The following is a 15,552-nucleotide window of genomic DNA, read 5'->3' on the forward strand; positions in this document are numbered from 1 at the left end:
GCGACGGTCGGGCCAACCGAGACAGAGCGGGTCCGGCTTGGCGCGCACATGGGCCGTCCGGATGCGGTAAGGCCCGGCCGGCGGGGGCCTTGAGGTTACGGGCCGTTGGGTCTGAATAGTACTACGGCTACGTACGGAGCACGTAGTGTGCGTACCTACGTAGTAGGATACGTACGTATGCAGTAGGCTGTCTATTGTCAGATAGCGGTCTCGACATAGTGCTGGACCGAGACGAGTGAGGGATGTTACTGATCGGCCCCAACACGGACAAACCCTATAGAGCACATTACCGGCAACGGTACCCTCATACCAACAGCGCTCGGAAAATAATAACAGTACGTACTACTAACGGCGTGGAAGTTGACAACGGTCCCAGACTGGCTGCCTCCCCAATGCTGGTGCAGACTTGGCGTTCTGGGGCCGGCGCAAGGTCCCGTGATTGGCCATCTGCCAAGCCCGGTGGGGACCGTGATACATGATACATCACCTCTGTGCACTATTTTTATTATACTTTTTTGGCTTTTTTCAAGAAAATAAAATAACAACAACAATAAAATGATATGATCCTTTATTATCTACCAAATCCCGAGGTGTCTTCGGGTCAGCATCTCGTTCGAGCCTGGTGGTTTGCGTATTGTGACCGTATAGCGCTGCGCCCAGCCAATCACGCTCGTCAAAGACGCCCCCGCTGGTACGATCCGAAACTATGGTTGGGGACAACTCTGCAGCACTGAATAGTCCTAGGCTGTTATTTTAGGAGACTTTTGTACGGCTCCAGCAATATGCAATGTCTAATAATAATGTTAACGCCTGCGCGATCAAATCCCACGAACCGCAGCATGCCGGGTGGAGCCTGCACGTTGTTCGGTACGAAGTACTTTTTATCCTTTCTACTGCTGTTCAGCTTACCAGTTACCACGGTTTACCTTTTACATACAACCCCCATATGGCTAGTACGTAGCATGTTTAATACCCAGTTGCTATAGCTGGGTATAGTACTAGTAACTAGTTGCTGCTGCTAATAATATATCCGCCCGTTCCATCATCGCCCACGCTTATTGCCCGCCAACATCCTCTAGGAGCTGCCGCTAACGACTTCCAGCCCAAGCTGCTGCAGCTCCACGCGCCTGTAACCGATGGCCTCGAGTCCGCCTTCTTGATCTCGCGCTGCCTATTAAACCGAAATAACTTAAATACTTAAATAAGTTATCCATTCGCCTGTCCTGGTTTCTCTCCCTCTCTCTCTCTCTCTCTCCCTCTCCTTTTCCTTCGGTTTTCCCCCAGCATGTTCTTGCCCTCACACGGGCATTCATCAAGCGGGGTATCCTCTGGCCTCCCATCGCCATCTCCCTCACCACCAACGTCAACATTAAACAACACCAGAACAAACATGGCTGAGAAAGCCCCCTCGCCGAGTAATCGCCGCCGCGAGTCGGCTTCGTCGTCCGCCGGCAAAAAGCGCGAGTCGCGCGCTGGTACGCGCAAAGTGACCTCGCTGACGGCCGAGCAACTTGAGCGCAAGCGCGCCAACGATCGTGAGGCCCAGCGCACCATTCGCGCGCGCACCAAGGAGCACATTGAGAGCCTGGAGCATCAAGTTGCTGAGCTGAGCGCCAAGGGCGACCAGGTCGACCGCGTGCTACAGCGCAATGCCGCCCTCGAGGCCGAGATTGCGCATCTGCGGCAGCAGCTCGCTATCATGACAGGTAACCGACATTTCTATCAAGGTTGGATCTGATTTGCCCTGTTTTTCCCCTCCTGTCCTCTCCTGTTGTCCTCTCCTTCTTCTTCTTCTTTTTTTTCTACTCTACCGTTATTCATCTCGCCACGTTGTGTGTGTGTGTTGTGACAAGGTACTAACGGATATCAAAAACAGCCGACGATGAACGGAGATCATCCACTTCGTCCAACCCAGCCAGCGTCATTTCATCACCCTTTAACAGCCCGCCTGTAACCGATTCACTCTCATCCGCCTCATCCATTCCCCCAGTCCCCAACCATCGCATGTCCATGTCGCATGGCACCTGGCATTCATACGCGCCGGCCACTGGCCCCGATCAGCAACCCGGTGGCCAGATCTACGCCATGGCCGATCCCATTGCTGCAGCTGCCGCCGCCGCTGCTGCCGCTGCTGCTGGATCGACTATGCATCGCCATCAGCCTCATGCTCACGCTCACGGGCTGGCATATACGATTCCTCATTCTGCTGCTGCCCAATATCCCACCGCGGATGCATATCATCATAATCAGATGTATTCACCGCGAGCGGCACATCCGCAGCAGTCCCAGCAACCTCCACCACAACAACAGCAGCATCAGGCTCATGTAGCTGGCATGGGCTATGATTCTGGGTTCCACCTACCACAAAACCCTAACCAGTCCGCGCATGCGTATCCGCATCCGCCGCCGCCCAGCTCGCAGATCCAGTTCCAGTGGGACTCGCGGGGTTGATTTGGGCTGCTACTTGAAAAAAGAAGAAGACGACGACGACGAAGAAGAAAACATGTCGTTGATAGTTGATACTCCACGGTTTGCGTCTTGCTCTTAGCTTTGATACGCACAGTCGCATCGTTCAGTCGGGAGATGTTACTATCATGTGCGTTATCCGGTTCCCTTTAGGAACAACAGCCAACAGGAAAACTACCAGAATCAGAGCCACGCCGGGCAAAACTGCCCAGCTTGACTGATCAAGTGTGTTACTACAAGGTTTATTCTGCATTCAGGGCAACGAAGCAATGCACCGGGAGAAATGAGATACAAGTCTGCAGAATCAGACATCCGTGAATGTTATTTTATCTATAAACATGTAAATAAACTCCATAAAACTATGGACTAAATTTTTAAAAGAAACATCCATCATTCATGCCGGACAGAAAACATCAATATATCAATTGACAAACCCCAGAATTAACGGGTATACTGTCCCTGCAGCTGCTTCGCAATGGTCTGCAGCTGGATATTGCTCGTGCCTTCGTAGATCGCGCCAATCTTGCTGTCGCGGAACATCTTCTCGGCGATGCCCTCGCGCACAAAGCCCATGCCGCCCATCCACTCGACTGCAGAGCCCGCCACGCGGCCGGCCACCTGCGACGCATACAGCTTGGCCATGGCTGCGTCCATGACAAAGTCCTGTCCGGCTTCCTTCTTGCGAGCTGCGTTGTAGACGAGAGCGCGCGCCGCGGCGATTTCTGTGTATGATTGGGCTAGTTGGTGCTGCATGCCTTGGAACGTGCCAATCAGCTGTCCGAATTGTTTGCGGTCGTTCCACACATATCTTTTCTTGTATTAGCAAAAGTATTCTCGTATATAGGGAGAGAGAAAGAAATTACCCCGCTGCATTCTCCCACGCTCCAAGTGCCAAACCAGTCATTTGAGCAGCAATGCCAATGCGCCCCTCGTTCAAAATGCTAATTGCAATCTTGTAGCCCTTGCCCTCCTCGCCCAGGAGATTGGCCTTGGGGATCTCGACGTCGTCAAAGTTGAGCACACACGTGCTACTGGCCCGAATACCGAGCTTCTTCTCCTTCTTGGCGATGCCGAATCCGGGGGTGTCCTTTTCGACGATAAACGCCGTGATGCCCTTGTATCCCTTGCTGGGGTCCAGGTTGGCAAACACAATGAAGAAGCCGGCCTCCATCGAGTTGGTGATCCACATCTTGGATCCGTTGATCTTGTAGCCACCCGCGGTCTTTTCGGCTTTGGTCTGCATGGCGAATGCATCAGAGCCCGAGGCCGGCTCTGACAGGCAAAACGAACCCACGGTGCCAGAGGCTAGCTGGGGCAGCCACTTGCGGTGAATATCCGCCGTGCCGTGCTTCATCACCGCAGTATTCACTAAGGTATTGTGCACATCAACAAGGACACTGACACTAGGATCCACGCGCGCAAGCTCCTCAATAGCGATAATCGCCGAGGTGAAGTTCATGCCCGAGCCGCCGTATTCCTCGGGAATCTCAATGCCCATCAGCCCCTGCTCAAACAATTGCTCGACTACGGTCGCGTCCATGGTCTCGGCCTCGTCCATATCGCGCACTTTTGGTCCGATTTGCTCTTGCGCGAATTTGGACACGGCCTCGGCCATCATGGTCTCGGTTTCGCTCATGTGGGTGATTGGAGTTGGCGTGACATCGGTCAGGTCCACGTCCTTTCGGCGGGGGGTTGTCGAGAACGCGCGAGCTCTATATTTTGTCTATTAGTATATATATAACACATGTGTATGAATTATAGATAAGTTGACATACGACCGAAGCGTTTGTGCGGATGCCGTCGTCCTGGTGGACGCGAGCCGAGAAGTCGCTGTTCGACACAGCGGTCGCAGGGTGCGAGACAAGGTAGCCATGGCGATAGAAGTCGGTGTTATTGAAGTGCTAGGTGTCTATAGCGAATTATGCACAGTGCCCGCAGCAACAGGGGAAAAGAACGTGAGGTCGAAGAAGAAAAACAGCAGACAAGGATTGATGACGCTGGTTGGCAACCTTTGGCCCAGCTGCCGAGGGTAGCCGCGGCAATCCCGGTTACTGGTGCTAACCCGATTCGCCGAGACTGAGCGAATGGGACTCTGTGCGGCAATCTGAGAGGATATAAGTAGATTGATTATTCTTCTTGCAATATCTTTGAATTTTGAATTTCGAGATTTGTGCTGGATTGCTATGTCTTGACTTGTCAATAGTTACAATTTGTTAGACGCTGCTGACATGTGACTCCGATCAATTGATAGCAGCCTGCGTAGATAAGCTCAGCACGTGACAAGCCCAACACGTGACTGGTCTCCAAATACGCAGTGCAAAGTGCATAGTACTTAGCATGGTTGGCTAATGAATTTTGTAGACACATATTCACCAATTACATGTGCATACTTGATATGGCCAACTCGAGGCGCTCCCACAAGTTCGTTTGCTTTCTGCAGCTAATCTGGATATAGATGAGAAGTGCCATCAGTTCCAGCTTCATGTCAAAGTGTGCTTAATTCAGAGCAAAACGAGGGCTAGGTTACTAATCCTTATAGTGAATGCTGTAGGGTCATAGGATGACAAAAGATAGTGGCCGGGTGGAAATTTCCCGACGGCTTATTTCCGACAATCTTAGATCTACTGTATGGACAGCTCCAGTACTAATGCCTCTAGGTTAAAGCTATCTCATCAATTGCAGTCTGCCAGCTCGGCTTCTGGCAGGCCATGTGAAAAGCCCCGCTTTTTCTTGTTATATAATTGGTTACTAAAGTAAAACTCTATATTTCATGTGGGTCTGGCTTCTCGAGGTTCGTATAGCATAGCTTCTGGTTGCCCAATTCGACACAAAGTCTAACCTCTTTTGATAAATTTGAACCTTCTTATTGGACCTGAAACATGCACTAGACCGTATCTGTATTTAAATGGGGCGGCCGTGGCAACGGCGCCAATCAAAAAACATGAGTGGGCAGCTTTGCTTAAGCTCTGCGATCTCCGGAAACTCCGATTTGGCTCCTGCCTTGCTTGAAGTAGTTGTTCGGCGATTTCCCCACCAACAAACCTTCTCTTCACCTTTAACTTTATTCTTTTAACCTTCCAGTTCCTCGATTGAGATGTGTCACACAGGCTGCTTGTTTTTAAAGGAACAGTCACGGCCTCTATCTGCATTTTAATGGCCGACAAACCCCTCGCCGTCAATTCTCGAAAATACCACCACAAAACAAGGCGAGGATGCCTTGCTTGCAAGCAGCGCCGCATCAAGGTGAGGAAGCCATCCGAGGTGGTTACAACAAGATATTAATGGTTGAAAAAACACAGTGCGACGAAAGGAAGCCCATCTGCACGAATTGCAGTAAAAAATCAATCGAGTGCAGCTTCATCCGCCTCGTGCCAGCCCCCGTCTTGAAGAAGCTCCAGTTTCAGCGGTCCCAGCCAGAGGGCTTGTCGATACAGAAGCAGCCGACCGACTTGCGATTAGCACTGTTTTGCCGCCCCCATTCGCTCGACTTTGACCTTTTCAACCACTACATCACTCATACCTCTGTGTTGATATCCTCGCGTCAACATGGCGTCGAAATATATACTTCTGTGATACCAAGAATGGCCCTTTCGAATCCATCTCTGGGCCATGCAGTTCTCGCGACTGCGTACGGCCATTTGGCTCGGACCATGCCTCATACCGAAATGGCCGCCAAGTACATCACTGAAAGCGCCTTTCACATGAACACTACGCTTGGGTGCTACTCGCAAGCCATTCACAAACTCTCCAAAGAAAACACGCCGATTGTGTTTGCCAACTCGGTTCTCATCTCCTTATACGTCTTTCTCAGCGCCGGCATCGAATACGAAGAGATTCTGTCCGGGCTGAACCCTTTGAACCGCGACCCAAAACTGCTGAATCAGCTGCTCTGCATAGCCGTGCGCATGATTCACGGCACACGCGGCGTCTTTTCTGTGTTTTGGAAAACGCAGGAATGGATTGCCACGAGCTACTTGTCACCGGTCATCAAGCGACACAACCCGATCAGGGATACGGCGCCGCACCTGTTTTGGGCACAAATTGAGGATCGGCAGTTGGCAGGCCTTGAAAGTTTGTGGGAAAGCGACACGTCTGTCTCGGACCAGAGATCGTACGTCCTCTCTCAAGCGTTACAATCGCTGCGCGACACGTTTTTCCTGTCTACCCGGCTGTACGCGATGCCCCCCGGGACCAACCAGCAGTGTAGCTCCATCGAGCCCATCAGCTTGAAAGAGATCCACCGACTGCTGCGCGACGCCCAGCTGGACGACCTACCGAGTGTGTTTACCTGGTACATCAAGGCATCTGCACCCTACATCAGCATTCTGCAGCAAGGAGACCCCTTTGCCGTGGTGATTTGGGCGCACCATGCCATCTTACTTGACCGCGCATGTGGCAGGAACTGGTGGTTTTGTGATTTGGCGTCGAAATTCATTTCTGCAGCAGATTTGATGCTGGGCGAAGAGAGACGGGGCTGGCTTGAGTGGCCGCTGAGCATCGTGGGTACTGGAAGTAGGTTAGCGGTATAGTTTGCGGCATAGAGTAAAGAAGGCATATCATCCTGGTTGATGATGGCGTTGGGAGCGTGATGATTTACAAGACATATGTGTATATATACCTTATAATATAGAATTATTAGTAGTAGAAATGTTAGAATAAAGGTTCAGGGTTTCAGTATATATATATGAAGCGGGCGAAATATAATGGCACAAGACAAGAACGTGACAGGGGGGGATCAAACATTGAATCTCAACGCGAGTCAAGAAGCAAGATTGAACTGTGGCTGGTGCCGCCACATCTCGATCGTCCATCACGAACCCCGCAGTGGCGGTGCAAAGTCTTGGCAAAGAGAGGGCGCAGCATATCGCGCACTCCCATTGGCTGCAGTGCAAGATTTCTCATGTTCGCACGCGCCGGTGGCGTTTCATGTGCGGCGCTTAGGAATGGACGTACAACTATCAATTATTATGCGTTTGGGGGGATGAGTTATTTTTCTCTCTATTTTCCACTTCCAGTTTTTTTTCACAAAAAAAAAAAAAATTTGAGAACAGGACGTGGTCGTTGTGAGTGACAAGGATAAACTGACAGCACATTGCGGCGGCCGACGTCATTGTATAAGGCCCCCCCCACCTTGCGACGTTTGAAAACACTTGACGATACGGACTTGTCCTTTTTTCTTTCATTTTTCCTCTTTCAATTTACTATTCAAAATGTCTTCTATCCAGCAAGACCCTCGTATCCTTTACAGCATCAACAATATCCGCGCTTTCCACATCCAGAATGGCGAGGAATCCGAACTCACCTCGTCCGGCCCACAGACGCTGTCGTTGCTGATGGTTCCTACAGCCTCGCCGCCTCATGGCGAGGAGTCGGATAGTAGTGGATCTTCAACGCCAGAGGAAGACTTTTATCTGCATTTGCATCTTCCGCCAGAGCTAGACATGGCCCTGCCGGCGACTACACAGATCTATCACCAACCTCCCGCAAGCTATCTGATACCGCGCTGGGATCTGGGTCCGGACGCTGGCGCGTTCATCCGTCTTCAGTTTCCGGGCATAGGCTCTGGGCCGGGAAAGGCATCTCAGGAAGATGTCGACACGTTCGAGACCATTCTCGCGCAGTGCACAGCGTTTCTCGAGCGTGCCGCTTTGCCGCAGAATCACGCCACCTACAATCCGGCCGACTATGCGCCGGGAGAGGGCTATATCTCGTCTGACGAAAAGAAAGGTTCTCATCCTGGCCAAATCGTGCTGGTAGACGAAGAGGATGGTAGCGTCGTGGGCGAGCTTGGTGAGGGTTATCAAGTGGAGGAAAAGCCAGGAGTGCAGCCAGGGTCGAAGAGTATATCACCCCCCTTAAAACCCCCCTAAAAAAAATGCGCGTATGCTAACAGCCATATAGACCCCGTCGAGATCCAGCTACCGCAAGACGGCGAGGGCAACAAAATCAGCATCACCAATGTCTCTGAAGAATACCTGCGCATGGCTCGTCACCCAGCCTACAAAAACTCAACCATTGTGCAGACCTCAGCGACGGCGTCGCGACTCATCGTCACGGGCTCCAGCTACCTCGCCAACGCGCTCAACAGCGGCGCCGACAGCTTTACGCAACGCACAAAACCCAACCCAAAACCCGTGGTGTTCACTCCGACGGCGCATGCGCGGATCCGCAAGGTGCATAACCTGTCACAATCTGCGGCGGGCCTGTCGTCTCGAACGGCAGGCCAAATCGGCCGTGTAGCACAGAACTTGGGTGCAACGCTGGCGCGGCGCAAGGAGGCGGGCAAAAAGTCTCCACATGGGTACGATAAGAATGGGAATCAGCTCGAGTTCAAGGCCGGGGTTATGAACAAGTCTCTGATTGCGTTTTCCACGTTGATGGACGGGATCGAGGAGAGTGCTCGTACGGTCTTGACGTCGGGGGGCACGGCGGCGAGCACGGTGATCGGCCACAAGTACGGCGCTGAAGCTGGGTCGGTGGCTTCGAACCTGACGAGCGGGTTCAAGAATGTCGGACTGGTGTATATTGACGCCTCCGGGGTGAGTCGCAAGGCGGTGCTCAAGTCTGTTGCAAAGGGCATGGTGGTTGGACGCATGCACAACGGCGAGCAGGTGGTTGTTGGCGGCGGTGACGGCGGGCAGGCGCCAGAGGGCTCGGCAAAGGCCGAGTACAGCTATTACGGCAGCAACAATAGCAGTAGCAGTAATGTCCCCGGTCCGTCCCAGAGAGGCCCTCGGGAGCCTGTCAATCGCCGGCCGTCGCCCTCGCATACTCCGCCGCCGGCTTATGGGGCTGCAGGCACTTATTCCCTGGGCGGTGCGCCGTCGGGGGGGAAGTCATGATGCGGAAGTTAGCAATGGATACATCTTGTTGTTCTTTTTTGGATTGTTTCTATGGAGTTTTTTTTTGTTATATAGGTGCCTTGGATACACGGACTACACGGACTACACTGGGTATATCTGGTTTTCTCAAGTATCAATGACAGACACGACTGATGACGGCTGAATTCGATCTCCTGACTGACTAGTACTGACTGACAATGTCGTCATGAGAAAAGCGGTCAAGTCAGTAATATCTCCAAGGGTGGGTAATAGTCTGGATGTGCTGGCATGACTGGCTGTAGACGCGCCAACGCATCGACATCGGTTTTGGGGACGTCTCGTCGAATCATTTGTTTCGGCGGCTAGCCATGATCAACTGTTTTAGCTATCTCTGTCCTATGGGATGGGCATGATGATGATGTACATGCGCATTGATGTGTGCATGCGGCAGTGTAGGGTTAGATTTGATTTTGTCGAGCATGTCATAGTAGTAGTAAATGAATTAAATTAAACAATAATAAGACTTGAAATAAATTAAAGTGTGTTCAGCGGTCAGTCACATGCCAGCCTAAGAAATTGCCTGATTCGTCCAAGCCAAACCTTAAGTATACATACAGTTACGTACCTGCTGCTCAGTACGAGCCTGTGACTGCGGGGAAGCGGTCTTGTTAATTTTAATATACTTGCATTCGTAGTATTTTGCAAATGAGTTTTTTTTTAAATTAAAAAAATGCATCGACAAAATCCACGCGGGAATATTCCAGGAACTTTGCAGGAGCTTTGGCAGAATTCTGCAAGATCCAAAAAATAAAAGGTATGATCAAGGCGAGAACCATGGAAGGTACACAGTTAGTCAGGGGTCCCCACCCAGATCGGACCCATTGTTCGTAGAGGATCCGGGCCAGAGTTTCATTCATCCTGGTACACTCGCCATACCATGCTATAGAGTAGAGCAGAGTACAAAAGTACACAGTACCTGGGTCCACTGACTTCTCCCATGACAAGCAAGGTACCCAGTACGACTTGCTGCACGCCAGTGAGCCGCACTGGCCGAAAGGGGCTTGGCGCGGTTTCCCAGCGGCTCAGGTACATTGAAGCTTGGGCTCCACCGCGAAAGACGAATATATCAGGCCTGAGTCAACTGGCTCGTGGCATGCTTGCATGTATGGCTTGCAGAGTGCAGGGTATATATCAATTGATATATCACAATGTGGTAGTAAAGAAATGCTGCGACAAGGATCTGCCGTGTTCAATGTTCCTGGGCAACCATGAGACACATCACATCAATTAATCAATAAACAAATTAGATATGGTAAATTATTGGAAAATAACAACAAGTCCTAACGCAATAACAATAATACTGTCGAAAATAGCCCTGCATACTGGTCTAATATTGCGCGACCCGCTTTCCGCCCCGGGAAGGGCCCAGTGCGCCAAGCCCAACTGAGCAAGCACCGCCCGCTCTTGCCCGTTGTTGCGTTGCGTTGCTTGCTTGCTGGCTGGGCTACGCTGGCTTCCTCCGCCCTCCTCCCCTAATTAACTCATCTCGCTCTCTCCCTCTCCCTCCCTCCCTCTCTCTATCTTCATCTGCTTCTCGCCCATCCCCTCCCTTTCTGCGCCGCTGCGTCGATTGCGCTTCTCCGACCAGGCCGGCTCGCCGGCTTTTTAATGGTCGTTTTTTTTTCCTTCCCCCTTTTTGCTTCACCCACCGCCGTTGCTTTCTCTCGGCTTGTCCAACGCCCCCCCGTTCTTCCTCGGGCGCATCCGTACTGTCTATCCTGGTCGCTCCTGACAACAATGCTTGTCGCTTCAAGTCGTTGCTCGCCAATTCCGTCTCTTTCGACCTCAGCTTAATTGTCGCCTCGCTTCTACTATCGCCTTCGTCGCGAATAGCCTTTTGCGCGTCTCCCCGTCCTGGTCTCGTCGGACAACCCGAAGCCAGAGTGCCTGTCGAAAACCTTGACTGTCGCCCACCATAAACCTAGCAACGCCATCGGAGACTCTCTGAAAAAAACAAGAAAAGAAAATAAAAGAAAAATTCCAACGAAAATAATATTATTGGCCGCGCCGGAACTTGGCAATTGCATTGTGTTTGTCCTCCATTTCCTTGACTCCTCCCACCGACGCGTTTGGCGTGTGGGTCGCTGCCACTGTTCATTCATCCTTTTGCAGCCTTTGTGCCTGATTCCTCCCCGGTCATTGCCTGTCAAAGACTCACATTTAAAGCATGCTCCGTTATTTTTGACTCTTCTTCACCCCCACATTCCTCGTCGGCCACGTGTGGTTTTTCCACTGACATTCTACGAATTCTTCGCTTGACAGCCCTCATTCCCACCTACTCGTCGATCCTCTGAGAGGCTTTTGTGTGTGACCGTGCTTTTTCGATCTTTCTCTCCATCTGTTTCTCGTTCCATCGCATGTTGCGCTCGCGTAGTAGCTCTCCTTTTTCGCCTGCATACGAACGGGGGCCCCTGCACATCTTTTGACCGTGCACCCCGTGCTTGCAAACGATCTGAAGGCATGTCGTCTGCTGCCATGCAGACGGCTCCTGCTCATACCTCGGCCGCACCCACCACCTCTTACACCACCTCCCACCCCCAGAATGCGTACCCTTCCAGAGCCTCAGCCACACATCATCAACAACAACATTCTCGCTCCTCTCAGTCTGTCGACAGGTCGGCCCGTGGCTCGCCTCCATCAAGACGTTCCAACCCACAGTCAACCACCAATGGTGTGAACCCTAATTCCACTCTTGCTCCGCAGCAGGCTCCCTACGGATCAGCATCGCCCACCATGAACGCCTCTGTCCAGCAATCCCCCAACTTGGCCAACTCGCAGAGCCCTGTTTCGGCTGATCACAGTCAGAGTCGTTCTAATGTGCCCGAAGGGCTAGCAATCCCCCCACGAACCTCATCACACCAGCGGCCCCGAAACCACGCGTCAAGCCATTCAAGAAGCAGAGGCGATGAAACCAGCGAGGGCAGGTCCCGTCGTCGAGCACAGCAGTCCTCTGAAACTCCATCTGACACAAACGACAGCCGAAGCCAACGTCGCCAGAAGAGTACTGACAACACCGGAACGGGTTCGTCCACCGAGGTCGATGCCCTCAACCCGATCCTAAACCACGTTGAGATTACAGATCCCGCTGAAGATATCGAGCGCGAGCATGAACGCCAAGTGGATGCTCAAAACTCAGCAGCCGTGGGATCATCTTCAACCCCTGTCTTCGGAGCTTCAGGCGAAGAGGGTGTTGATGAAAACAACCGCGGGGCCATGAAGAGCCGTCATGACTATTCCAACCAATCTAGTCGGCGAAAAGAAACTACGTTTGGCAAGTACATTCTCGGGCAAACCTTGGGTGAAGGCGAGTTCGGCAAAGTCAAGCTTGGCTGGAGACGAGAGGGGGGTGTACAGGTCGCTATCAAACTGATACGCCGTGAGAGCTTGGGAGCCAATCCGAGCAGACTGCCCAAGATCTATCGAGAAATCTCAATTCTTCGGGATCTGTCGCATCCCAACATTGTGCGACTACACGAGATGGTGGAGACTGACCGGTACATTGGAATCATCATGGAATACGCGTCTGGAGGAGAGCTCTTTGATTTCATCCTGAATAACCGCTATCTGAAGGATCACGCGGCTAGGCGTCTCTTTGCCCAGCTCATATCTGGTGTCGGTTACCTGCACAAAAAGGGAATCGTGCACCGTGATCTGAAGTTGGAAAATCTGCTGCTAGACAAAAATCGTAACATTATCATTACCGATTTTGGATTTGCCAATACGTTCAACTTGGGCGATGAACTCAGCGATGAAATCGAATACAACTTGACCAATCGTGAATTTGTCAAGAGGATGCGCCTGGATAAACTGGATGCCAACGGACTTCGACGTGGTGACTTGATGCAGACGAGCTGTGGTAGTCCGTGCTATGCTGCCCCGGAGCTCGTGGTGAGCGACTCCCTTTACACGGGCCGAAAAGTGGATGTATGGAGTTGTGGTGTAATTCTGGTACGTTATACACACGAGTAGTTCTTAGACGGTTTTACTAATTTCTCTAGTATGCTATGCTTGCTGGCTACTTGCCCTTTGACGACGACCCAGCGAACCCCGAAGGCGACAACATTAACCTTTTGTACAAATATATCGTCTCAACACCTTTGACCTTCCCCGAATACGTCACACCTCATGCCCGTGACTTGTTAAGGCGAATCCTCGTTCCGGACCCTCGCAAACGTGCCGATCTCTTTGAGGTTGCTCGTCACAGCTGGCTCAGCGAGTTTTCGCATGTCGTATCTCACATTACAAGCAGCACTACCAATATTTCTGATATTGCAACCACCACGGTTCCTGCCGGTATGTTTGGTTCTGTCTCTCAGAAACTAGAACAAGGCCATATACTGACTTGTGGGCTACTAGAAGGGACACAAGAAGGGCCAACTCTCGCCCGTAGCGCTTCCGTTCGCGAACCACAAAAGAGCTTCCAGACCGGCACGTCAACGCTCGGGGGTCTTACCCACCAGCAAGGAAAAGTCGCTCAGGACGAGTCGGCCGAGAAGACAAAGACTTCAAGGGAACAGAAGAGAAGAACAGTGCAGGTGGAATATGTCGCGCCTCAGTCACAGACCACCCGGGGCGAATCCAGCTCGCGGAGTGCAGCCAACTCGGCCGCTGATGTATCAACATCAACCCCCAGAGCAGCGGTACCGGCAGGCCCCCGCGCTCCTCCTGATCAGAACAAACCTCTCCCTAGCGAACCGCGTGGAGAAGCTAGTCGGACAGACTACTCCTCTTCGAGCCAGGATAACCGACCTGGTGTCCCTCGTTCGACCTCGGAAACAACTGGAGCAGTGTACAACACACGTCCAAATACTGGACACTCGATGGCGTCTCTAAGTGCTGGCAGGCTTCCTTCTCGTGGCTCGTACGGCCAGCCTGTTGCACCGACGGTGGCAGCGACAAATGCCCAGGGTCGTCTAGCCCAGCCCAAGAACGGCAAACAATACAACATCTCAGCGCCGATACCTCAAGAGGCCGATATTTCTATTGGGCGGCCCAGCACGCATCAACTGCCGTCCAACTATAGCCCGAATCCTCCGGCGGACATTCCTCGTGGCCACAAGCGGTCAAGTACAGTCAGCAGCATTGGTGAGAAGATCTTTGGACGCTCGGGATCTCTGTTTGGCAATCGCTCGAGTCAAGGTCCTCGCTCAAAGCCTAGCAAACGATACCCGCCTACGAGCATGAAGGAGCCCTATGCAGGTGATGACTCGAGAGCCTCGATAGATTCTCGACAGTCTACCTCGCGCATGAGCCGTAGCGAAGGGCGACCACGTCGGTTTTCGCTCATCAATTCTCTTAAGGGGCTATCATCCTCGGGACGAAGCGAACAGCACAGTGAGACCGATAGTCAAGAGCACAACTTCTCTAGGCCGGCTACCGGTCCTAGCGGGTCAATTGGCCGTGGAAATACATACGAAGCCTACGTTACTACGCGCGCTTCGGAACGGCCAACAGAGACGGATTATAGTGCTCATATAGACAGGCAATTTGCGGAATTGCAAGAATACCAAACTGATGCCTACGCCGAGGGACCCAATGAGCATGCAAACAACGACTTTTATGGTTACCCGAACCACAACAATGGCGGGTACGACAGCAGGTCGCGGCCGTCTATGCAAATTTCCAGGCCCAAACCAGGGGTGTTGCAGAAGAGCAACCGCAAATTTGCGGACGCGTACGAGTACGAGAGAGATCCCTCTCATCACTCTGGGAGCTCGGGAGCGGCGCGCAAAGTCATGGACTTTTTCCGTCGTCGAGGCAAGGCTAGGGCTGGTGAATGATCCCCAGAACCTAGTCGAGAGACATTTGGTCCAAAGCAGGTGTGTGTTTTTTGCAGAAGATTCCCGCAGAAGGAGGCGATTTGAATACCAAGCCACCGTGATACCCCCATAGCTAGTACCTCCTGTTGTTCTGTTCTGTACGATCGTGACTGCAGTGGAGTGGCTTCTCGATCTTGCCATGCATAATTTTTTGCATACATGCATACCTAATGTTTAGCATTATTGTTACTATTTCCTATGTGAATATAAATTTGTCCCTTTGTCACTGCATTTGGTTTTTTTTTTTTTTTTTCGCCTTTCTTCATTTTACCTTTTTTTTTCCCTCTTCATCTTTACTTTTCTTCAATTCACTGTAATTGATGTTTGAGAAGATATTCTGGTGTTTCTTTTTTCTTCCTCTTTTTTTCTCTTCTCACTACACGGTG

The 15,552-nt window shown here is 51.7% G+C and overlaps 5 protein-coding genes across 5 annotated transcripts; 4 read left to right on the forward strand and 1 right to left on the reverse strand.

Annotated features, from left to right (window-relative positions):
• Positions 1-1,390: 1,390 nt before the first annotated feature.
• TRUGW13939_09057 (uncharacterized protein) lies at positions 1,391-2,451 on the forward strand (the record flags this gene model as incomplete). The annotated part of the gene is made up of 2 exons (XM_035492182.1): positions 1,391-1,706; positions 1,877-2,451. 2 exons carry the CDS (start codon positions 1,391-1,393, stop codon positions 2,449-2,451), a joined length of 891 nt encoding a protein of 296 aa, XP_035348075.1.
• A 456-nt stretch (positions 2,452-2,907) lies between these two features.
• Positions 2,908-4,339, reverse strand: TRUGW13939_09058 (uncharacterized protein; the record flags this gene model as incomplete). Its single annotated transcript, XM_035492183.1, has 3 exons — positions 2,908-3,274; positions 3,330-4,178; positions 4,242-4,339. The coding sequence occupies 3 exons, from the start codon at positions 4,337-4,339 to the stop codon at positions 2,908-2,910; spliced, it is 1,314 nt and encodes a 437-aa protein (XP_035348076.1).
• Positions 4,340-5,678: 1,339 nt separating this feature from the next.
• On the forward strand, positions 5,679-6,995 carry TRUGW13939_09059 (uncharacterized protein; the record flags this gene model as incomplete). Its single annotated transcript, XM_035492184.1, has 1 exon — positions 5,679-6,995. The coding sequence occupies one exon, from the start codon at positions 5,679-5,681 to the stop codon at positions 6,993-6,995; it is 1,317 nt and encodes a 438-aa protein (XP_035348077.1).
• A 681-nt stretch (positions 6,996-7,676) lies between these two features.
• TRUGW13939_09060 (uncharacterized protein) lies at positions 7,677-9,308 on the forward strand (the record flags this gene model as incomplete). Its single annotated transcript, XM_035492185.1, has 2 exons — positions 7,677-8,307; positions 8,368-9,308. The coding sequence occupies 2 exons, from the start codon at positions 7,677-7,679 to the stop codon at positions 9,306-9,308; spliced, it is 1,572 nt and encodes a 523-aa protein (XP_035348078.1).
• Positions 9,309-11,807: 2,499 nt separating this feature from the next.
• On the forward strand, positions 11,808-15,127 carry TRUGW13939_09061 (uncharacterized protein; the record flags this gene model as incomplete). Its single annotated transcript, XM_035492186.1, has 3 exons — positions 11,808-13,295; positions 13,346-13,640; positions 13,704-15,127. 3 exons carry the CDS (start codon positions 11,808-11,810, stop codon positions 15,125-15,127), a joined length of 3,207 nt encoding a protein of 1,068 aa, XP_035348079.1.
• Positions 15,128-15,552: the final 425 nt, after the last annotated feature.

This window comes from Talaromyces rugulosus, chromosome V (genome assembly GCF_013368755.1).
Source record: "Talaromyces rugulosus chromosome V, complete sequence".
Taxonomy (NCBI): Eukaryota; Fungi; Ascomycota; class Eurotiomycetes; order Eurotiales; family Trichocomaceae; genus Talaromyces; species Talaromyces rugulosus.